Source organism: Cupressus sempervirens, chromosome 3 (genome assembly GCF_028749045.1).
Source record: "Cupressus sempervirens isolate cs-2001-9-10 chromosome 3, ASM2874904v1, whole genome shotgun sequence".
In the NCBI taxonomy this organism is placed as follows: domain Eukaryota; kingdom Viridiplantae; phylum Streptophyta; class Pinopsida; order Cupressales; family Cupressaceae; genus Cupressus; species Cupressus sempervirens.
Window position 1 is genome coordinate 716,563,735 of NC_143120.1, and position 25,185 is coordinate 716,588,919.

General features: G+C 32.5%; 1 protein-coding gene across 10 annotated transcripts in view; it reads right to left on the minus strand.

Annotated features, from left to right (window-relative positions):
- Positions 1 to 25,185, minus strand: part of LOC149568773 (uncharacterized) — a 105,809-nt gene that overhangs the window by 75,153 nt on the left and 5,471 nt on the right. For 4 of the 10 annotated variants that reach the window (XR_016362646.1, XR_016362645.1, XR_016362647.1 and 1 more), the window contains exons 1-2: positions 6,222 to 6,724; positions 5,401 to 5,514 (exon numbers count right to left, since the gene is read on the minus strand). Coding sequence is in view for 1 of the 10 variants with exons in the window: in XM_089821666.1 (XP_089677792.1) it covers positions 5,431 to 5,487; positions 6,222 to 6,461 (297 nt within the window). In the remaining 9 variants the exon portion in view is untranslated. Of the gene's footprint in view, positions 1 to 5,400; positions 5,515 to 6,221; positions 6,725 to 25,185 lie in introns of those variants that run through there. The other 6 variants (XR_016362648.1, XM_089821663.1, XM_089821666.1 and 3 more) reach the window with 2 other exon arrangements.

Here is a 25,185-nt window from a genome sequence, read left to right on the forward strand (position 1 = left end):
CAAAAAAGGGGCCAAGGGATACAAGATCACCCTGTGAAAGAGTTCACATGGCCGAAGCCGGACTTAATAACATAGGCTTAGCTGAAAATAATTCTATTCAAAAAATAAAAAACATAATTAGCAACCTTAGGCTACCAAAGTAGTGCCAACTGAGGGAGGAGGATCATCTTTGTCAGGAAAATCCCACGCATCTGTGGGATTGTGGGGCGGGCTAGGAACAATCTAGCCGTCATCAGCAGTAGCAGGATCAGTGGCAGTCTCTGCATCTTTAACCTCGAGCTGCAAAGGAGAAATCGCCAAGGCTAGGTGAGGATACTTTCCAAAATGCGCTCGCCGAGGACCAACTAGAACCACCACAGGGTGGGAAAGTAGAGCGACACCTCCATCCACCATCACCACCATTGGGAGAGTGGTGGCGAGAAGCCTGAGAGCACGGCATGTGCGAGTGGCAGCTTGAGGACTGGTGCTGAGAATGGCAGCCACAAGGCGTCGAGGCATCAACCAAAGCATTAGGAGGCACTCTAGCAATAGTGCAGGGAGCATTGCCCCAGTGATTTAACAACTCCTGCAGGTGAGCAACTTCTAGGGCAACTTTGTTAGCTTGCACCTAGATCTGCATAATAACATTGTTACAAATGCATGCCTTAGTGTACATAGCAATGTTAACATCCAAAAAATTGTGAGTGAACAAAACATCATTCCTATCTTTCCACAGAGAAAATTTTTTTTCCATCCTAAAGGTATGCCAAGTCTGGGTGAACTTCCAAGGAATTCTGGGGGAATCACCCAGTAGGATCATGTGCCATGAAAATGGTTCGGGCCTGAAAGACTTGAAAAAATCATGAATCTAGTGCCAATAATTTTGAGCACGCTTACAAAACTAGAATATATGCAAAAAGGACTTTGGTTGACCACAGAAAGGGCATCTAGGATCAAGAACCCCAATGTACTTGAGTCGAGGCCCCAGGGGAAGGCCTTGGAAGGCAAGGCACCAAGAAAAGTCGGCAATCTTGGGTGCTATAATAGCACTCCAAATGGTGTCAAAACATTTTCTCCATTGAGAAAGTGAAGATTGCAAATGCCAGCGCTGGTTAAGCGTGTCCACCATCAGAAGATGGGGCGAAAGCCATCTGTACCCCATATTGGGCTTGTAATTGGAAAATGGAGTGGTAGGATACCACTTCCAATCATGCCACCAAGGACAGACATTCTGAATCCCCACTTTATGAACTAAGCGCACAGGGATGGAAGACAGCAGAAGGTCAAAAGTCAACTAATCTGTACTAACAAGGCAGTACTGGACTTGCATATCTTCCCATGACCTAAAACTCATGGTGACTCTTGAGAAGAGATCCTTAGGAGTTCGGATGCCACGTTTGAAAAAATGCAGAGCACTGGCACCTTGAGTCTTGGCGAGAGGAGTACCCTGAACAGCAAATAGGGGAGACCACCAAATGTTCTGTTGATTCAAGGAGAGCCCATTGTGAAACTCATCTCTAGCCTAACGAAGCTAAGGCTTAATAGCTTTTTAGGCTTTCTAGATGCTCTTAATAAAAAATGAGCCTTGTATGGCTACAAGTTCATGCATGATGAGAAGGGTTTGAAAACCAATTCCCTTCCACGTAGGCCTATTAACAAGGAAGCCGGAAGAAATGCAGTGCTCAACCAGAATCTTCCAGGCTTCATCTACAAAAATAGCTCAGATAATCCATTTTGCACAGAGAGCAAGGCCCTATTTTTGTGTGGAAAGCAGGCCAAGACCACCAGACTCTCTTGGGAGACAACAAAAATCCCAAGCAACTCTATGAAAACCATGATGATCAGAACCAGAAGCCTAAAGAAAATCTCAGAGGAAACCTTCCAGCTTAAGATAGGAAGCTTTGGAGGGAGCCCAACAAGAAGAATAGTACACAGGAGTGGTTGCCAGAATCTTTGAACAAATCTAAAATTTACCAGCAAGAGAAAGCGGCTTGGTGATCCAATATTCGAGCTTTTTGTTAATCTTGGCAAGCACAGCATTCCAAAGCTCCACAGGAGAAGCTTGGAAGGCCAAGGGAATGCCAAGAAAGTGGAAGACTTCCCTGTGAGTAACCCATTTCCACTTAAACTAGCTGAGCCAAGGTGGAGCTGGCAAGAATGACTGATGGTAGCAAAGCATTTTATGTCATTGAATGGCAGAGCCAGAGGCTTGACAAAAGGTGTCCAGACAATTTAAAGCATTTTGGATGTTTTCTTCATCCTCAAGAAGAGTAAGAAAGGAATCATCAACAAAATGACCATTGACTAACTAGGAGGAAGATTCAAGCAAGGAGATGCCACGAACCAGCCCTGAAGACATAGAATTAGCTAGCAAATAGCCAAAACCTTCAACAGCAAGGACATAAAGCGCAGGAGCTAAAGGGCGACCTTGCCTGATTGAACGAAAAAGACCAAAAGCCTTAGATTGTGAATTATTGATGGTAATGCAAGAATTAGCATCACCAAAGAGCATCTCCACGGACTGAAGGAAATTGGGACCAAAATCCAGAGCCTGAAGCATAGCCAAGATAAAGGGCCATTCAATGCGATCATAGGCTTTAGCAAAATCTATCTTTAAAAAGATAGCCTACTGCTTGGACTTGCGAGCCCATTCCATACCTTCCTAGACAGCAATGGTGTTGTCAAGAATATATTTGGACTTGATGAAGTCAATTTTCTCAGGCCGCACAATTAAAGGCAACATGTGCCTGATTTTGAGAGAGAGCGCCTTAGCAATGATCTTATAAGACACATTCAGAAGGGTAATGGGCCTCCAATTGCATATGTCCTCAGGATCACCAGCTTTAGGTATGAATTTGATATTCCCTTCATTTATAATTACTCCTAAGCTTTTAGAATGATATGCTTTGAGATAGACTTTGTGTAGATCAGGACCTATTTGCTCCTAGAGGTGTTTGTAAAATTCACAAGGAAATCCATCACACCCAAGGGACTTGTCATCCTCCATGGAGTAAACTACCTCTTTAAGGTCGCTGAGGGAAAGAAGCTACTCACAGAAAGCACGTTGCTCAACTACTAGGCAATTTGGAGTAACAGAGATACACATTTTGAGAGCTTCCTCCTGAGCAATCGAAGTTCCCTGCGAAGCAAAGATATTCTCATAGTGATGAATGAATGCTTGCAGGATGTCAGGGAGAGTGGAAAGAACAACTGTTCTGTGTTTGATATTTTTAATCCCAACATTGGTATGATGGGCTCGGAGAGCCTAAAAGAACTCCTTCAAGGTCTTATCGCCAACCTCCAACCAATGGAGATAGGCCTTGATAATAATATAATGAATCGTATTAATCGTATTCCCTATGTACTTTTTCCATGCTGATATCTTATACAAAATTAACAAGGATTGCCCTTTATATTATTAATGTCATTGTATCTGATGCATGATAACATAACAGTGATCAAACGTACCTAGATATCTGACGGTGTTCTGTTGCGGTGATGTTCGTCTGGCAGCATCAGTACCCAACTGAATTTGGTCGAGGGTACTTTTGTAATCGAATGCATAGTATGACAGTGTGTCACAAGGATCGTTAGGCATCAGTGAAGTACAAACACGGGCTTTACACAGGTATATAAGCTTTTACACTCTTATTTTTTCTTTCCCTTTTCCCGTATTATTTGTTTATGCTTTTTCGTATGTCTTATGGACCTGCCCTAACCCTATTTAATATGCTTTTGACTAGGCATGATGAAAGGTCATGTCCATGATATTTTCAATGTTATGTAATAATTAGGGTTAGGTTTAGGTTTTTTATTAAAAGTTTTTATAATGTATAGTAATGGTATGATTAATGTATTTTAAAGTTAATGTGTAGTTTGATGTTTTATTTAATTAATGTGTTTTTAATATATGCTGAAGAAAGTAATCAATTTACAAGATAAGAGTCTAAAAGGTAAGGATTTATATTTAGATTGAAAAGATATCACATAATAATTTCAAATATGGAATCAAGTATATAAAGAAATAATTGAAATGTAAGAATATTTCAAAGGGATATTAATCAAATATATTATATGTTTGAAAAAAGAAGAATTGTATTAATCTTGGTTCATGACAGACTTCTTCATCACTTAAAAATGAGTCAATTCTACATTAAATGCTTATTTTCTTTCCACATTAAGGAAATCAATTCCCAAGTCCTAATTAAGGCTTCTACAAACCTCTTTCCTCCCTAAACATCTCTAGACCTAGTTGTGGCTTGAACAGTAAAATTATTAAGGAATATCAAGCAACCATCTTTTTCCATCAAAAAATGCAGAGCCTTTTGGAACCCACGAAGAAGTTTAATGTTAATAGGATATAATATTCATTTAATAATTGATTATTACATGAATGAGTGACAGGACATCAATCACTATGTGTGGTAAACTTTTGCTACCTCTATTTCTGTATAAACTCAAATTTAATTCAAATTGATGGTTCTTGGTATTGTTGTGTTGCTTGTTTAAGGTATTGGGCATTAGTCTCATAGTTTCTAAAATCGATCTTAACATGACATACATAGAACCTTTTCTTATGTCAAATGTCTAGGGGAATTGAATGTATTGGAATTTAGTTAAGTTTTACTTAATATGAATTTCGATATTTTTTGGAAACCAAAAGAATGTTGCTTGTATAATGAGGTCTTATGAGACAAACTCAAAATATGATGGTATAGTTGGGATACTATGCAAAGAACAGAGTTTTTTTTAAACTAGAGAAAAGATGTATTATACTTGCTACACACTATACCATTACTGCTCATAGTTTTACTTGTTTAGACTATCTCATTGCCAGGTTGGTTATCTTTTATGTGAGGAAAGATTCCGGAAAAGCTTAAAAGCTTTGTGGTAGGGTGGTAAAGCACTCCTACAATGTTCTCACCCTTGTGTTCTTAGACAAGTTTTGGAGCAGATAAATTGACATGTTTGGAACCTCTTGGTTTTGTAGTTAAGAATCAGAATAGACTCTATAATCCTCAAACTGAAAATTTATTTTCAAAAAAAATTGACAAAGTTCGTAGAAATGACCTTCGGACAATGTTCTCCAAAAGAGGCTTGCTCTTATTTAATACCTCTACAATTATTAAATACCAAATATTTTTAGCTTCTTAAGTAAATAATAAGATTATTTATTTAAAAGTTTTAAGAAGGCTATTGAAAAAAATCACAAAAGGTAAAGAAATACTTCTCATATTCTTTACATGTAAGACGTTAACCATCCTCTAAACTTGAAATTAAAATCTACAATATGCTTTACATTGAAGAAGTACGCATTAACTTCAACTGGATGGCTTTCTTAAAAATTTGTAATATTTTTGCAAATCATTCTCGAAAAACTGAAGCTTCAAATGATTAAAAGTTGGAAAAGAGTTTGAATACCTGATACTTGGTCTATTAGTGTCCGAGTTATTAAATGTGTGCATAAACAGAGACAGCAGCAATCCACGTTTCTATCCCATCCATAACCTGACCAATTCCACTGTAACTTGTAAGCTGCAAGAAAAGTACGGTGTTCAAACGAGTATAGAGTCAAATAGATAATATTTACAAGAAAGGCATCATGTCACCTCAGTTTCTTGTGACTGGGTTGTGTTTATGGCATGCATTCAAACTCATCAACATGGCAGAAGATAGAATAGTTTAAAAACCGTCGAAAAACCATAATGGACCAAATGGGCGAAAAGCATCTTAATACCCAATGTTTTCACTATACCATGTGCTAGTGGGGTGAACTTCTGAAGATGATGTTGAACCACACCGATTAGTTTACAGATGAGGGCTACGGGTACAAAGTCGGTAGGTTACAAAAGCCGACTATTTGCTTCATATAGCTGTCATATTATGTGAATGTGCATGGGACGAATCCAAAGTATCTATCTAATCCATTTTTGGCTTAAAAACATTCAAAAGAATGAAATTCAGACCCTAACGTCCTATATATTCTTATGTCATCTTACCAATATCTCACTAACCCCACTACATTATATGAAATACAAGAAGCGAACAATCACACATAAATGAAAAATATAAAGAAGCTTCTGATAATTAACCTTCTGCCATTCTAATGATGGTTACTGCTCTCTGTATCTTGGATTGCTGGTTTGACCTAATCTATCCCTCTCCCACTTCCACCCACAAACCAAACTAGGAACAGTAACGCAGACTAAGGGCCTAGACTAATATTATGAGGGAATGGGTACCTGGTATTTTCCACGAGTCAACTGTATAGTTGTGGAACCAGATGTCAGATGGAGACGCCTCTTTCCCTCTTTATTCCCAATTCTCTTAGCAGAGCCAAGAGCCAAGATGATCTGAGAAAAAATTGTGCCTCTACTTCCCCATGTGAAAGGAAACGGGAGTATTGCTGCAGGAAAACTCATATTCCTTAAGCTTAAACCATTTCTGTACTGGCGGCTCTTCCCATGAGAATGCTGAAGCATCAAACTTCCCAGAGATTTTCCAAAGCATTTTCCCTCTTTTCATCATCATATGCATCTGCAACACCATTTTCCTCTTCGGAACAATTTCTTTTATCGCATCATAATTGGGCAACGGCTATCTCATGGCATCCCATGCATGGCATCTTGCCTCGGGCAACGGCTACCCAGCCAGTTATTTCGACTGGCTGGGTACGATGCCGTTATCTCCGGCCGTCTTCCTGCAGACTGTCCGACATGGATGGGCATGCCCCCATACCATCCCTCTGTCACATGTTAATCACATACCGTCCTCCCTGTCGCATCAAAATGATGTTTCCGTACTAACAGCAGGAACCAGTCGGCTATCTAAATCAAATTTAAAGTCTGCCATTACCCTGAACATTGGAGACTACCATGTGATTTTTAAAATTAGAAAAGAGAAACATATAATAAAAAATGATTATTAGTAATAAAATTTAATTTGAAATTAGAGCAACTTTGCCAATTTTATTATTTAGTGCTTTGAATATAGTGTCATAGAAATATGTCTTTTTATCTACTATGTAGTTAGCCATTTTTTAAATTTTTATTAAAACGGTTTTAATCTAATGTTGCATTTTAAATAATTGTTGGGATTAATTGTTTCTATATTTTTATTTTAATATATTATTAATATTATCTAACATTATATTAATATTATATTATATTAAAAATATTAATTTTAATAATTTTAATATTTAAAATACTTTTCAAATATTAATTTTATAAAAATATTATATTTCTTGAAATGATTATATATTTCAATAGTAATTTTTTATAATATATAAAAATTATTTTTAAGAAAAATATATGAATGAATAAAAATACCATACCACCATTTATATTTACATCTTATAATATTGTTTTATACATTTACAAATAAATGTAAATGTAACAAAAAAAATTAATTTTAGAAATCATATTTTAATAATATAAAAAAGTTAATTATCAAGAATTTGCTAAGTAAAAGATTCACAATTTGCTACCTCTTTTTAGAATTGAATTTACTGATTAGATTAACCAATGTGAAAATTAAGTAATATTTGATCTTATAAAATTTATATTATTATTTTTTAAATGATTTTATTTTAAAATCAACTTAATGAAAAATGTAGTACAAGAGACATTGAATAAACTCATGAAACATCAAAATAAAATAAAATAATTAAATCATTTTGATTGGTCAAAGTAGAAGAAACAAAGAATAATAAAATGGATTTAATAGACTTGTCAACTCAAAGGAATGTGGCTCTATTTGATTAAACACAATATATAGATCAAATGCAAAAGAAGTTGCTTATCATAATTTTAAAAAACAAAGAAATGAGTCACAACATGATGAGTCAATTTTTTAAATCTTAAATTAATGTTGCTTTCAGTCAAAACAAATGAATTCCAAACCTATAATATCAATATTTTTGAAGATTTCGTCAAGGTAGGTATGAATCTATAGGAAATGTAAGCCTATCTAGATTTAAGTGAAGCCTAAGACTTAATGTATAATGGAAATACAATGTGCTCTTGCCAGATTTATAGAATTTTATAGAATTTTGAAATAAAATGAGATAATAAAGAATTTTGATATATTTTCATTTACCTTAAACCAATTTCCAAAATCTAATGAAAGAATTGACACTATAAAAATTTTTTAATCTATATTAAATATACAGTTTCAATTTTAAGTTTTATTATAGACATTTAACACTTACTAGAAACTATTGTAAATGAATGTGAGCCTTATTTCTTGTTTACTATTATAATAATAAAATTATATATATAGAATTAATTCTCATTACTTTTATATGGTTATTCAATAGCATCATTTTACAATCAAACAAAAATATTTGTGAACCATTTTGTTATTACTTATTACCAATTTGGAAAAGAGAATTGAATTATTTTAGATTTCAGTATTGAATGTCATAAAAATATAATTAATAAGAATCAATTAACAAATTATGTGAAATCATTGTTGCATCTTTATCAATCTCTTGTACATCATTCTGTTCAACCCAACCATTTAAATCTATAATAGTAACTTTTATCTTACCACTCTCATTGCCCACAAAATAATTCAATTATATCAACACATAGAGCCTTAATCCAAAAAGCATGTATTTCTTATATTTTTTAATAATTGTTTAGCTGACTATCAAGCCAATCTCATTCATCCTTGTTATTATTACTTTGATCTATTTCAACTACCTTGTTTCTTTCATTGAGATCCAAAGGAAGATCCAATTGTAAAATTTCAAATATTAACGGAATTAGATATTTGTTGAACTATTAGTCATTATTGAACATAAATTTAAACAAATTCTAATAAATTTTATTGTTAATTGTATTTAAATTTTTAATGTTATTATTGGCTCAAATCTTTATGTTTCTAGCTTGAGTAGAACTACGACATAATCAAGCTTATGTACAAGAAAATGTTAAAATAAATTATACCATTTATCAATTATATTTTTATATATATGTAGGTATCTTGAAGTCATTTGCAACTCAAATGTGGTCGGACAAAGTTGTGTCTTCATATTGGGCACCATTAATCTTCAATTATTTAAATTGTATTAAGTTGAATATTGAGAGTAATATTACCAACAATGTTATAATTTAATAATCATATATTAATTTAGTATAATTTGCAAAGGTGTTAGTTTGTAAATGTCAAAATTTAATGAAGAGTATACATTTATTAGGTCCATGCTAGAGTCGCTCTCACTTAAATAATTATTATAGGACTTTTTGTGTGTTTTTATTATATTAAATAACAACCTCCCTACTTGAAGGCAAATGGTGACTTCATCCATTCAACTTGTAATGCCCCGCTCGGGAACCCAAGAGAAATAAACCTAACATGTTACAATGTTTACTGAACTATTTTTTTTTTTGAAGTTTAAACAACATCAAGATAACATTAATGCGGAAGCAATATGAACATACACATCAAATACACATATGCAAATATAGATACAGTTTCAATTCCTCAAGAGTTCCTTTACGTTGAGTCACATTTAATAATTTTTAAATTAATTAGTTTAAGTTCCAAGTACAATGTCTCATGATCATAAAGAAATACCAGATATATAATCGCATAAGCAATTGCATAAGTATAAACAATACAATGAAAGTACATCCAATCAATAACATCCACTGCACATGTCGCAGGGTATGTGAGAATAGATACAATACATCAGAATACATGATAACATATATACTCCATCTGAAAAGAAGTCTCTGAGATAAGAAATAAGAATGATAAAGGTACATCTTCTACAACGATCATCCAACAGCTAGCAATGTGAAGGGGAACCCAAATGGTAAGAAGACACTACCTCCCGACCGCGTGGTTACCTAGTCAGGCTTCCACTCCCACCGTGCAGGGAAGATAATGAACGATCCACATACGGCTATCAAACATAAAACATTCCTAGGCAAGGTACCCCTAATAGCCAAAACTACCTCAAAGGTAACACATACTACTCAAAAAGATAAAATAATCCAAACGTAAGAACACTCAATCCAATACCGACACCACATAACCAAACATCATACACAAACCAAGTATAAACCAAATACCAAGATCATAAGATAAAGTCAACAAAAGACAATCACCTCAAGTCAAAAGCCACATGTCAAAAGTACATCATCCATGAATCACCAATCATCATCAATGAAAGTAAATAGCCATAATAAACACATTCGACAATAGATACACCACATCCAACAATAAGTACACCACCAGAGATACACAAATCTATAGAGGAGACTCAAACTACATACTAGGGAGTGTCATCACATGGCTGCTTAAGTTACCCTGGACTGATATCTTAATAGACCCCAGACCCTCAAGCGTTGAGTTACCTAGGACTGGTTACTCTGAACCCCGGACCCTCAACATCACACATATGGAAAACTAGAAAGTCCTCTCAAGAAGATGAGGCACTCATTTCATTCCCATCCTTAGTCTATACAAGCACTAAAGGCATGGGTAGATCAAAAATCTCTAACTTATCTTTTTAGTTGTTTTCCCCCCAAAAGTTTTAATTAGTAGACTATCACTAATTACATAACTTGCATTAGGTTACCCTGGTACTGACCACTTTGGGTCCCGAACCCCTATGCAAGCCACTCCCAAAGTCATGTACGTAGACAACCTCTCCTAAGCACATAAATCCACAGTTGTGTCCCATACCACAACACTCATAAAAATCAACTCGGTTCCTTAACAGGCAACCTGATAATAAGATGGTTCTCCCATCCAAGAACACATAAAAGCTCCACAAGATAAACCTCATAAATATAATCTCAATTTGAATCACAAGACATATCATGACATCCAGCCACATAAATGGTATAAAAAAAATCTTAAACAAAACCTCTGGTGTACATCGTAGATTGGTCAACACCTAATCGACTCCAAAATCCAAAAAAAAAACATAGACAATACAGTCTCATAGTTTAGTTTGATTTGGAAACAAGTTAAACAATAAGGTTTTCAGTTTTGTCTCAACGTATAATTCAAGTAAATAAGTCTCAAAGATCTCCCTTACATATTAACCCGTTCTTAGTTTGAATTTTACCCTAATTGATTTAAAGTCATTTTCCTAAAAAAAAATCCCAGGATAATGATTTAAAGATAATACTTGTTCTCTTTGAAAGAAAATAATCTATAATTTTATTAGTATTACAATAATTAAGTTTACAACTTCGTTGAATAACCTCCATTATAAATAATTCTTAGTTAATCCAATCTAATTAAGTTAATTAATAATCTTATAAAACCATAATTCATTCTTTAATAATTAATTTAGTTATTAACAAAAATTAATAATAATATAATTATTTATTTCCAATTTCTTTCAATTGTAGAACAAGCTTATTTAAATAATTTTTCAATCTAGATTCACAGATGGAATCAAAAAGCAAAAGATGTAGAACGAAGGGTGGCAAGATTCATACAACGGAATTTGAGAAATCAATTTCAACAAGCATGAAGAAGACAAAGATCCGAAAATATTTCTACAATGGTTCACAAACCCTACCTTGATCTGATGCTAACAATCTGGTGAAACCCTTGCTAATCCAAACCCTTCAAAACTTCCAAAGATTTCTTTGTTGCCCTTTCCAAAAGTGTGTTCCCTGAAACCTGTGTCTGAAAACTTGTCTCCCAAAAATCTCCCTTGAAAAATGAACCCTCAAATTTTGATAAGGAGTTCTCTTCCTATAATCGGGGCACTAATTGTGCGTTTACCCGAGAGGTCTCTTGATCCCCTTTCGTTAACTCTAAAATCAACCTTTATTTATCTTATCTTTCATATTTTCATGCACGTTAAATGGATTATTAAATCTCTTTATTTAATTTCCACTCAACTTCTATTTTAATCAATTTATAACTTATAAATCTCATGCACACTTAATGCGATTAAATATCTTTATTAATTTCACATGTTTAATCTTTTCAATTAATTTCTTTTATTTTCAACTCATGCATAAATCATGCGAACTATAATCTTTATGATAATTAAATATCTTTTCACTTTTAATTTCATTTTTAGAAACTTAATTGATAAAATATTTATTAACTTAAATAACAATAATATTTAGCATTTATTTAAAAATGCACTCTAAATATATTATTATTAAATTAAATAAATATAATCACGTTCTAAATTTAAACTTTAACTTTTATCTTCAATATTTAATTCTCTCTTATTTAATTAATTCATTCATTGACAATTAATTTCCTTTTTAAATTAAAATATTCTTTTATTATTCCTTCATGCACTTTAAGTGAATTATTAAATTACTTTATTTAACTTTCCACTTTACTTTACTTTAAATTAATTTAATAACCTTTTAAAATCTCATGCACACTTTCTTAGAATATCTTTATTAAGTTCACATGTTTTTTATCTTTTAAATTAATCTCTTATATTTAAAATTCATTCATGCAAACTTAAATCTTTTCCATAAATTAATATCTTTTCTCCTTTTAATATTTTTTTTGAACGTTTAACTTGATAAATATTTATTAACTTAGATAACAATAATATTTAGCATTTATTTAAAAATGAACTCTAAATATATTATTATTAAATTAAATAAATATTATCATGTTCTAAATTTACTCCTAAAACTTTTATCTTCAATTTAATTCTTTATATTTAATTAATTTCTCAATTAATTAAATATAATTAAATATTCATAATATCATAATAATTTTCCATTAAATTAAATTATTAATTTAATCTATTAATTAGACTTAATTAATAGAAATTCATCAAAGACTCACAAAACAACATACGCACATAATACTCACGGGTTTAAAAAGGGTAGACAGTCTGTTACGAGTCCTCCTTGCAGGACAAGTATTATAGGCTTATGGCTAGGATTGGACCTAATCATTATCTTCCCATTCTCACCATTTGAGTATTTGTAATAGGGCACGCTCATCCTGGCAATTCAGGGAAGTCGATGCCCGGTACCTACATCCTGCATAAAAGACGAGCATGTACATGTATATAATATATCTAAACTAAACAGACAATGGCGGGAAGTAGTTCATCGTGTAGATCCCGACTAGCAGGTGACTACGACTCTCTCCCTTAACCACATCAAACACTTTAGACAGAAAGATAAAATAAACACACGCACCATACACATGCAAGTATGGGGTAAGTATCGTAAAAATCACAAATCTAAGATCAAATGCGTACATATAATAATGCATCTCTATCAATACAACATAATCATCATTAAAGACATCCTGTTAACATTTTTATAAAAGAAATCACATTTACTAACTAGGATCATTAAACCAACACATGAATGAAATCAACTAAGCAATAATAACTGATACATTTGTAATCAAAGTCATGAAATAATATCATAATATTACAATTCTAGTATTTCTAAAGCTAATCGATGCATAAAATCAACCTAAAAGAATTTGACAATGATAACAGAAATGCGATCTAGGGGCAGCCACTACACAACTATAGGTTTTTAATTGTGTCTCTTCTTTTTATTCCACAACTATATAATGAAAATTATTTTTCTATCTACAAGCTAGGTTGACACCTTTATAACATTTTTTTGTCTCTTAGATTTACACCACCAAATCATAGTACTTAGTCACATAACATCTTTAAACACATGCATGTCTTAGATTATAGATTCACTTATCATCACACAGTATTCATTTACATCCATTATACATTAAGTCTTAGGCTTCACTTAAATCTAGATAGGCTTGCATTTCCTAAAGATTCATACCTTGACCAAATCTTCAAAAATATTGATATTCTAGGTTTGGAATTCATTTGTTTTGACTGAAGGCAACATAAACTTAAGATTTGAAAATTTGACTCATCATGTTGTGACTCGTTATGATAAGCAATTTCTTTTGCATTTGATCTATATATTGTGTTTAATCAAATAGAGCCACATTCCTTTGAGTTGACAAGTCTACTAAATCCATTTAATTATTCTTTGTTTCTTCTACTTTGACCAATCAAAATGATTTAATTATTCTATTTTTTCTTGTTCTTTCATGAGTCTATTCAATGTATCTTGTACTACATTTTTCATTAGTTGATTTTAAAATAAAATCATTTAAAAAATAATAATATAAATTTTATAAAATTAAATATTACTTAATTTTCACATTGGTTAATCTAATCAGTAAATTCAATTCTAAAAAGAGGTAGCAAATTATGAAACTTTTACTTAGCAAATTCTTAATTATTAACTTTTTTATATTATTAAAATATGAATTCTAAAATTAATTTTTTTGTTACATTTACATTTATTTGTAAATGTATAAAACAATATTATAAGATGTAAATATAAATGGTGGTATGGTGTTTTTATTCATTCATATATTTTTCTTTAAAATAATTTTTATATATTATAAAAAATTACTGTTATTGATGTATATAATCATTTCAAGAAATATAATATTTTTATAAAATTAATATTTGAAAATTATTTTAAATATTAAAATTATTAAAATTAATATTTTAAATATAATATAATATTAATATAATGTTAGATAATATTAAGAATATATTAAAATAAAAATATAAAAACAATTAATTCCAAAAATTATTTAAAATGCAACATTAGATGGAAACCGTTTTAATAAAAATTAAAAAAATGGCTAACTACATAGTAGAGAAAAGGACATATTTCTATAACACTATTTTCAAAGCACTAAATAATAAAATTGGCAAAGTCTAATTTCAAATTAAATTTTATTATCAATAATCATTTTCTTTTATATGTTTCTCTTTTCTAATTTTAAAAATCACATGGTAGTCTCCAATGTTCACGGTAATGGCAGACTTTAAGACTTTAAATTTGATTTAGATAGCCGGCTTCTTTGCGGTTAGTACGGAAACATCATGTTGATGCGACAGGGAGGATGGTACGTGATTAGCATGTGACAGAGGGATGGTATGGGGGCATGCCCATCCATGTCGGACAGTCTACAGGAAGACGGTCGGAGATAACGGTGTCATACCCAGCCAGTCGAACTAACTGGCTGGGTAGCCGTTGCCCTTGCCTCGTACGTCCTTCCTGCTGGGTCGTGCGCTTGGGGTTTTGTAGGATGCTAAGTGCATTCAAACTGTCATGTCCGTCCAAATAATGTGTTTGTCTTTTCAGCAGTTATAATAATACTTTTTTAAATTGTGGAGCAGCAAAGCGTACGAGTGGTGGCTCAAATATAATAAATTTTTATATGATTAAAAATTTGGAATGATAATTACTCAAGAAATTTTTTGGTTTGTAAAATTATGTGAGAAGCTAAATAATTTAAAATGTGTAATTTTATTTTGTATATTTTTGAAGTTTAAAAATATTTAAACAATATTTTTAAAATTTATAAAATTAATCTTACTTTAGATTTGTTGGTAATTACTCTAGAAAAAAAATGTGTACATTAAAGATTTTCTTAATATAATTGATTACTAAAAGTTGAATCTATGATCAATATTTACAAAGGAGAAAACTACTTTTCAATTAAGGACAATATATAAGAAAACTAAAAATTATTCTCTACAAGTAGAATTTTCATTTTAACTTTTTGATTCCTAGAAAATAAATATTTATAAAATATTTTTTTTCTAAATATTACTAAAGGTTGTTAAATATAAAATGTGTTGAACATATTATTGTTATAATTATTGTAGTTGTCATATTGTAGTCACTTTCTACAATTAGTGAATTAGTTTAGAACATATCAACCAATACTGCTCTAGTATTTTGATCTTATTTTAACTTTTCTAAAGTTTATAATTTATTTAAATATGATGCTCTTGCGGAACAAAAGATCTTGGGGAATATTATAAATATAATGAGTGTAGGATAGAAGCAAAAACAATTAAACAACTCTCCAACAATTTTTTTTTAAATTCTAAATTGATAGTTTTTTATCAATAACTTGATGTTATCATTATTTTTTTTTATTGAAATATATATTTTTTTAATTTAGTTAACAATCGTCATTTTATCACACTAAACTATTTGTTCTACATTTTTGCTAAAGTTTTTTTACAATTTGATTTATTGAATTAGTTTAGATATTATAATATATATATATATATATATATATATATATCTTATTTTAAAAAATTTATTTATTCAATTTTATTATATGTTATTAATTTAATTACAGATGGTATGATTAAAAAAAAAATTAATTACAAATGTTAATTTATGATGTATATAATAGTGATAAAAAATTTGTCCTACTTAATTACTTAATAACTCATCGATGTAGAAAAATTTAATCAAGATTCTAAAATAAATAAATAATGTAATTTATAAATATAATTTTTTTAATATTTATAAAATGTAAATCATCAAGAATAGTTTGATATAATTTTTATTAATTTATTTGAGATCTTTTTTCATTTTAATATAATATTCTTAAAATTTTGTTACAATCATTTTAGTTAATTTCCAATCTAAAATTCAAAATATAATATAAATTTTAAAAAAAAAAATTATATTTCTGAGTAGTACTAAAAAAAAAATCAACTCTTTTAAACTCTTCCAAAAAATACATTCTTTTTTAATTCATTTAAAACTCTACATACTTTGAATTACAAGATAACCGTCAAAACATTACGAGTGTAATTAATATTTCTAGATTGGAGGAAAACTAATAGAAGAAAAGAAATACCTTGAATTTTTGAAAGAAAAATATAGAATCAATTAGAAAAAAAGAAATAGTCATTTCAAAATAAAAATAAAAATAGATAATAAAACATTACAAATATAATTTAATATTTGTAGAATTGAAGAAAACTAATAATAGAAAATAAGTAAGCTGGAATAACAAAACATCATATACCCACCTCTAACTAATTTTTAAATAGAAGTAATTATTTCATAACACAATTCTTAATACTAAAAAGCATCCAATGATTACTAACAAAAATCAAAGCCAACTTCAAAATTTCTCTCATAAAACACCAAACAACTTTTTATTAATCAATGATACTATTTTAAAATCACCCATAAAATCCCTAGGTCAAAAAGTAAAATTAAACTTAAATCAATATGTTATTTTGTCATGAAATCTCTCTATCTTAAAATTAAATCAAACATCTCCTTTTCAAAAAAAAAGAACTCCTTCAATCATTAAACATCTTGAGACAAAATTACGTTATGTACTCACACTTAAGACACAAAAGTGTAAGAAATTCTTAAGAAATACAAGAAATAATTCTTTGTTTTGACACTATTTCAATAAAATGGAGTCCCTTTCTACATATGAAAGCATAGCAATGATAAAATAATCATGTTCTTCTTTAATAAAGGTAGCATTTAATTTCAATATATAGTTTGTACACCATGGATAATAAGATTAAGTGAACATCCTCTTGTTCATTAATGACATTTTTTTCCCCAGTACACATGAACACTTCTACTCTTCAAACATATAGTTTATGAAATATTATGCTTGAATAGTGTGTGTTTTCCTCTATTAGATTTAGGCATAATCTAAGGGTTCATAGGATCAAGTTACTTTTTATTCCAAACCATTAGGTAAAGTCCACGTAAGTTCCACTATCATAGATCACAAACAAATTCTTTGAGCTATCTTGGTCTCACAACCATAAAATTTAATTGCAAAAGATTAATTGAATTGTTTCCAATTTTAGAAATTCTAAAACTATTTAGTAAAGCCAGTGACTATTGAAGTCACTACAATATTTGGGGTCAAATTGTGATCCCAATTTATGAGGGCAGTGCAGTTTGTGTGTGTATGTGTGTTTTATGCAAGTGTCCCCAATGTCATTGTAATACCGACAGTGTCATCATTATTGTGACATCTGCATGATTATAATAAAAAAAAATGGCTAATTTTTCATTTTCCCTAAATGTGAATATATGCGTGAAGAGGTGGATGTGTTCTCAAGGCGAATTTGAGCTAGGGAGAAGTTAAGCTAGGTAAGGAGTGATCACCCCATGGTTATGTTGTGGTAGTAAATGATAAATACAAGATGCTTTCCTCTATTTGAAAATAGCATACCCAAGGTTTTTAGCATGGCATTCTAGAAAACAATATGCATGCCTTATCTCTTCACTTTATTGTATCACCATGTTTTAATATTTTTTCTTTCACTTATGTATACACCTAGCTGCATGAATCCATTTCATCTTTAGTGCATCCTTTACGTACATTCTATGCACATAAAAAAATGGTGCCCTCAAATCATATTTCATCTCTTCCCCATGTCACTTCATGCATGAAACCAACACAATGTCTCCTCACAACCACATATCGGATTTTACAAAAAACTTGGTGGACATGGAGTAAATTTGGGAGGACTGCACTAGTCCATATAGTGGATGACAATTTGAAATAATCTCTTACATTCATTTGTATTTTGGAAGAGTGGTTTGGGAAGAGTGTTCGATACTAGATGCTCTAAACCTAGTTATTGTAACAATGAGATTGGTAGATACATAATAACATTCAACAAAGAAGACTTGGCGCTGCCTCACTAAAATTTTGGTGGGTCAACCATATGTCATTGCATTGCTCTGTTAGTAGGCAACCCAAGCTTTCTGAAGTAGAAGAAAATGGGGGAATTGATGACCAATCCCTCCACATAATGAACAAATGCTAATAATGGTCCCATTAGCACATACTCTCTACAATTTGTATTTGGATTTTTGATACTTATGCACCTCCGTTGAAGCTCACAACATGTTATCATTTCAGGAAGGTTTAAAATAGTTAGAGACAACATTTTTCCTAGAATTATTCATGCACAACCAACAAAGAAATAAGTTTGATTGTGATTGTTGTTCTAATTTTGATTATTTTGTTTCTAACTATTGTTTTTTTTTTTTGGTGATTCTGATTGGGATCATTTTTATTTTGGTTACCTTGATTATTGTTAGCACCTTAGACAATTTAAACATGCTTAACATTGATAACTACATCATTTTTAATGCCTTTTTCTTTGACCAAAACTTAGGCTTTTCATTGTTGTTATTATTTGCAAATGATGAGAAAGTATAATGTTTAATAGTAAAAAAATCAAGAGTCCATATTCTATGTTTTTTCCTTTCTTAACCAAGGTTTCAAAGTCTTTAGGAAATGACATAATTTGGAAGGATATCTCACATAACAGTTTTTCAATGGAAACATCAATAAGGTTTGATTATGGTATCTTCTAAGGCATGCAATTTAGAAGGTGTCTACTCCTTTGTAAGAAATGAGAAAAAAAATATCCATTTATTTCTTTTGTGTTGCATAGGTCACTTAATGATGTTTGGCATTCAATGTTATATGAGTACTTCAGAATAAAATTATCTACTATATCAAAGAAATTTGACATGAACCCATGAGGGAGATTCATACCCATTCAAGGGAAGGGTCATTTAGGCACCTAGAAAAGAGGCACTTCAAGTAGTTTTCATTGTATGTGACCTCTTAACATGCTACATAGAACTCTTTGAGATGTTGGACTAAACATTTGTCTTCCAAGTACTTTTTGAAATTGGGTATCTCAAAAGTTACAGGAAAAGGCACCATGATTATAGATTTTTCAAAGTCAAAGGAGCACATCTCCTCAAAAGAGAACCATTCATACCATTGTGTGTCATTCCCTATAAATATCTTCTAGGTTTGTTAAATATTGGAGCTAAGCTCAGAGAATTGTGGTGTCTCAATGGCATGTTATTTGTCCCTGCTCCAAATTAGGCTTGATTGATCATATGTGATAAACATATAGTAGTAGGAGGTATGTTATTATATGGTGATGATATGAGTGGAATGAAAGTATTCAATATACTAGAAATGATGGGGTGTATTGAAGAGTAGGCTATGAAAAAATTGGTGAATGAAGATATATTTTCCTATTGATTAAGTAATTCATATCTACACCAATTGATATAGCATGTGGAGTATTATTATGTGATATTGTATTGGGTAGTGCACTAATAATTTGATGAATGTTCTTTTCAATCAATGGAAAGGTCTTTAGTTGTGAGGTTAATACAGACATGTAAGGTGTACTAGTAGGTGCCTTATTTCTTCCTTGTGAAGTTGAAGGATCCAAGGGAGCTTGTAGAATAGAAGCCTCATCATTGGTGATGTTTTTATAAGGAAAGGTCTCTTCAAAGTCTGTAGGAAAAGTAACACAAGAAAAAGAAAAGAAAAAAGAATTTCATGGCAGTGACTACACTGAGTTTACCATAAATAGGAAGAAAATGTATCCATTGAAATAGTCATAAAAGGGACAAAGAAACCTTGTGGAATTCAAGTGTTAGTAATAGTTAATCATGTCTTGGAAAATTTGACTTCATAATGTGTACATTGTAGCAATTTTTTCAAGTCACCTTAAGTTTTCATGGAATCTTAGCACATTGAAAATAGTCAAGCAATATATGCCTAAGGATTTTTCTTAATAAAAAAACATTTTCCCATATCTAATATCCCTTCATCTCATACAATCATGTCACCCCCTAGAGGGTGCCTATATTTTTCCTTTTGCACACGTTTAATGGAATATGGTCACTAGAGAATATGCAATGATTCCACCAATTCCATATTAACCACCTCCAAATTCTCAAGGGGATATGAATAATGAGTGTGGTTTAAAGAGAGATTCTTCCCCCTCCTACAATTATTATGTTACTTTCAGAGATTTGGCACATAGGCTTTTATTCCTAAGGCTTTTAGTATGGGTATTGTTGACACAAAAGTATGCGCCCTTGCTTGAGGTATGACCCTCAAGTGACCTCATGTAAAATGGAAACAACCTCCAAGTGTGGGAATTGTGCTTTGAGATTGACTCTTTGGACACATTTGAACCAACCAAATAGGTCCCTATGGATCCTAGGGACCCTAGGAACATATGTTTTCATGAAATGCGTCAAAAGGGGTCATAGGTCAAACCATTTGAATCAACCAAATAAGTCCCTAGGGGTCCTAGGCACATATGTTGTCATGAAATGCGTCAAAAGGGGTCATAGGTTAACCCATGACCCCTTTTGACGAATTTGAACCAACTAAATGGGTCCCTAGGTGTCGTAGGGTCCCTAAAGACATATGTTGTAATGAAATGTGTTGAAAGGGGTCATAGGGTATTGTATGACCCATTTTGATGCATTCAAACCAACCAAATAGGTCTTTAGGGGTCCTAGGGCCCCTCAAGACATATGTTGTCATGAAATGCATTGATGCATTCGAACCAACCAAATGGGTCCCTAGGGGTCCTACGGTTCCTAGGGACATATGTTGTGATGAAATGTGTCGAAAGAGGTCATAAGTTAACCTTTCAACACATTCGAACCAACCAAATAGGTCCCTATGGGCCCTAGGGCCCCTAGAGACATATGTTGTCATGAAATGCATCAAAATGGATCATAGGTTATCGTATGACCCCTTTTGATGCATTCAAACCAACCAAATGGCTCCCTATGGGTCCTAGGGCCCCTAGGGACATATGTTGTCATGAAATGCAAGAAAAGGGTCATAGGTTAACCTATGATCCCTTTTGACACATTCAAACCAACCAAATATGTCCCTAGGGTTCCTAGGGCCCCTAGGGACATATGTTGTAATGAAATACATTGAAAGGGCTAATAGGTTAACCTATGACACCTTTCGACACATTCAAACCAACCAAATGGGTCCCTAGGGGTCATAGGGCCCCTAGGGACATACGTTGTCATGAAATGCATCAAAAGGGGTCATAGGTTACATAAGTTAACTTTTCAACACATTCGAACCAACCAAATAGGTCCCTAGGGGCCCTAGGGCCCCTAGAGACATATGTTGTCATGAAATGCATCAAAATGGATCATAGGTTATCGTATGACCCCTTTTGATGCATTCAAACCAACCAAATGGCTCCCTATGGGTCCTAGGGCCCCTAGGGACATATGTTGTCATGAAATGCAAGAAAAGGGTCGTAGGTTAACCTATGACCCCTTTCGACGGATTCAAACCAACCAAATATGTTCCTAGGGTTCCTAGGGCCCCTAGGGACATATGTTGTAATGAAATACATCGAAAGGGCTAATAGGTTAACCTGTGACACCTTTCGACGCATTCAAACCAACCAAATGGGTCCGTAGGGGTCATAGGGCCCCTAGGGACATATGTTGTTATGAAATGCATCGAAAGGGGTCATAGGTTAACCTATGACCCCTTCTGCCACATTCGAACCAACCAAATGGGTTCCTATGGGTCCTAGGTCCCTTAGGGACATATATTGTCATGAAATGTGTCGAAAGGGGTCATAGGTTAACCTATAACCTATGACGCCTTTCGATGTCCCTAAGGGTCCTAGAGCTCCTAGGGACATATGTTGTTATGAAATGGTTCGAAAGGGGTTATAGATTAACCTATGACCCCTTTCGACACATTTGAACCAACCAAATGGGTCCCTAGGGGTCCTAGGGCCCCTAGGGACATATGTTGTCATGAAATGCGTCAAAAGGGGTCATAGGTTAACCTATAACTCATTTCGACACATTCGAGCCAACCAAATGGGTTTGTAGGGGTCATAGGGCCCTTAGAGACATATGTTGTAAGGAAATGCATCAAAAGGGGTCATAGGTTATTGTATGACCCCTTTTGATGAATTTAAACCAACCAAATATGTCTTTAGGGATTCTAAGGCCCCTAGGGACATATGTTGTTATGAAATGCGTCAAAAGGGGTCATAGGTTAACCTATGAACCCTTTTGACGCATTCGAACCAACCAAATGGACATGTCATGAAATGCGTCAAAAGGGCTCATAGTTAACTTATGACCCCTTTTAATGTCCCTAGGGTTCCTAGGGCCCCTATGGTCATGTTGTCATGAAATGCATTAGAAGGGGTCATACATTAATCTTTGACCCCTTTCGACACATTCAAATCAACCAAATATGTCCTTAGGGGTTCTAGGGCCCCTAGGGACATATGTTGTAATAAAATACATTAAAAGGGGCCATAGGTTAACCTATGACCCCTTTCAACGCATTATAACCAACCAAATAGGTCCCTAGGGATCGTAGGGCCCCTAGAGACATATGTTGTCATGAAATACCTCTTTTGACGCATTCAAACCAACCAAATTGGTCCTTAGGGATTGTGGGGACCCTAGGGACATATGTTGTCGTCAAATGCAGCAAAAGCGGTCATAGGTTTACCTATGACCCCTTTCGACATCCCTATTGGTCCTAGGGCCTCTACGAACATATGTTGTCATGAAATTCGTCAAAAGGAGTCATAGGTTAACCTATGACCCCTTTCAACACATTTGAACCAACCAAATAGGTCCCTAGAATGGCGATATATATAACATTAAGTGAAAATATTATACTGGAAGATTTAATTATTAATAAAAGAAATATTTTATGGCATGGCTAGGTTTTAGCCTTCAAGTGGAAGGTTTCTCCCAAGATAGAAGTATTGTGTCCTTTGTTCCTATTTTTGTTCTTTATTAATTTTTATCTAATATTTTATAAGCAAAATGTTAATATGGTATCAGGGTTGAGTTAGATAACAACATAACAAGTTCATGTATGATATATTGCATGAATGTCCATATTAGTTAAGGATTATTATATTGGACCATTTGATGCAAAACCACATACTCAGGTTGTCTCATATCTTTGGTAAAACCAAAGGTTTCCTAAATGAAGGGATATTTTTTGACATGTGAACATCATTATTGTTTTGTATAATCAAATTCAAGTGTAATGTTTTTTATTATTTTTCTATGTCGTATGAAGAATGCAATTGAGGAATGATCATTTTTCTTTGGCAATAGGACTATGAAGGAGGGATAAATATTTTTTCTTTATTCTGTTTGGTTTTCTTATTCCAAGTACTACAAGTATTGATAATTATTTATTATCATCACACACTGAATGAGTTGGGACTATCTCATTGAATCATTTATGCTGTTGATTAACTCTAGGCATGAGCTCTTCTTCAACTTGGTTTCTCTATATATTTAGTAAAATAAGTGTGGATTATTATTGTAAACACACTCAAAGATGGTGGAATAATTACTTTGATGTGTTCCTAAGATGGGCATCATTCATGTGTCATTTATTGGTCCTTGGTAGTCAATGTGATTGAATGCCTTCACAGAACTAAAAGCTTTAATTTTATGTGTTGTGACTAGTTTGATTAGCAACATTTGTAACAAGGGATGCTGTGATTTCTTCCTAGGTGTTGATTTTTTAATCTACAATTGAAACATCAAGGGAAGGGCATATCTTGTGTTGTTTTATGATCATAATCCATTGTTGGACACCTATAATATATTTTGAAATCTTTGTAGTGGTTACAATTTATCTATACCACTCAATGTGAAGATCACATGGATGTTGCCAATATTTTCTAGAATGGGAAAATAAAGAACAAAATCCATAGCCATGTTTGACTGGGATCTCAAGAGGAGGCATTATACTTTGAAGTATTAGGAGAGCATATGAGGCTACAACCAACAAAGTGCATAGAAAGTTATTTACTTCCTCGTCGACCTCAACCAGCTCCTCTATCAATAATTACTAGAATTTGTTAACATTTGATGACTTCTCAAGTTCTACTGTCATCTTGCACATCGTTATTCTAGCACACAAAATAGTTAAATCAATTTGGTGATGTCGAGTCATAACTAAGGCCTCTTTTCTATCATATCCATCCAAAAGATTATTGGGACTACGAGTCTCTTATCATGATATGGGGTAAGGAGGAGGATTATGAAGTGGTGAGAAAGGTTTGAAAGGAAAATATAGTGAAGTTTTCAAGGGCATCAATACAACTAGCAATAAGTTGTGAATTATCAAGATCCTCAAACATGTCAAGAAAAAGGAGATGAGTTAGGTGTATCACTTATTTTTGGGTATGGCACTCATTCATTTAAGGGTTTTTTATTCATTCATAACATAATCAATTTTGAAGAGTTTCTTGTATGTAGAATATCATCTATATAGGTGTATCGACATAAGAATGTGAATATGTAAAATAAAAAGCAATATATGGCTCAAGATATATCATGTGTCATCAATAATCTCTGGTGTTATTAGATGGTGTCATAGTGCATTTATGGATCATGCATACGAGAGGTAGAGTCAATTTGTAGCTACAAGATAAAGTTTGGGTTGTTTAAAAGACAACTTTAAAGAATTTCATATTGATGGTATAAATGTTGTTGCTGGTAGTTT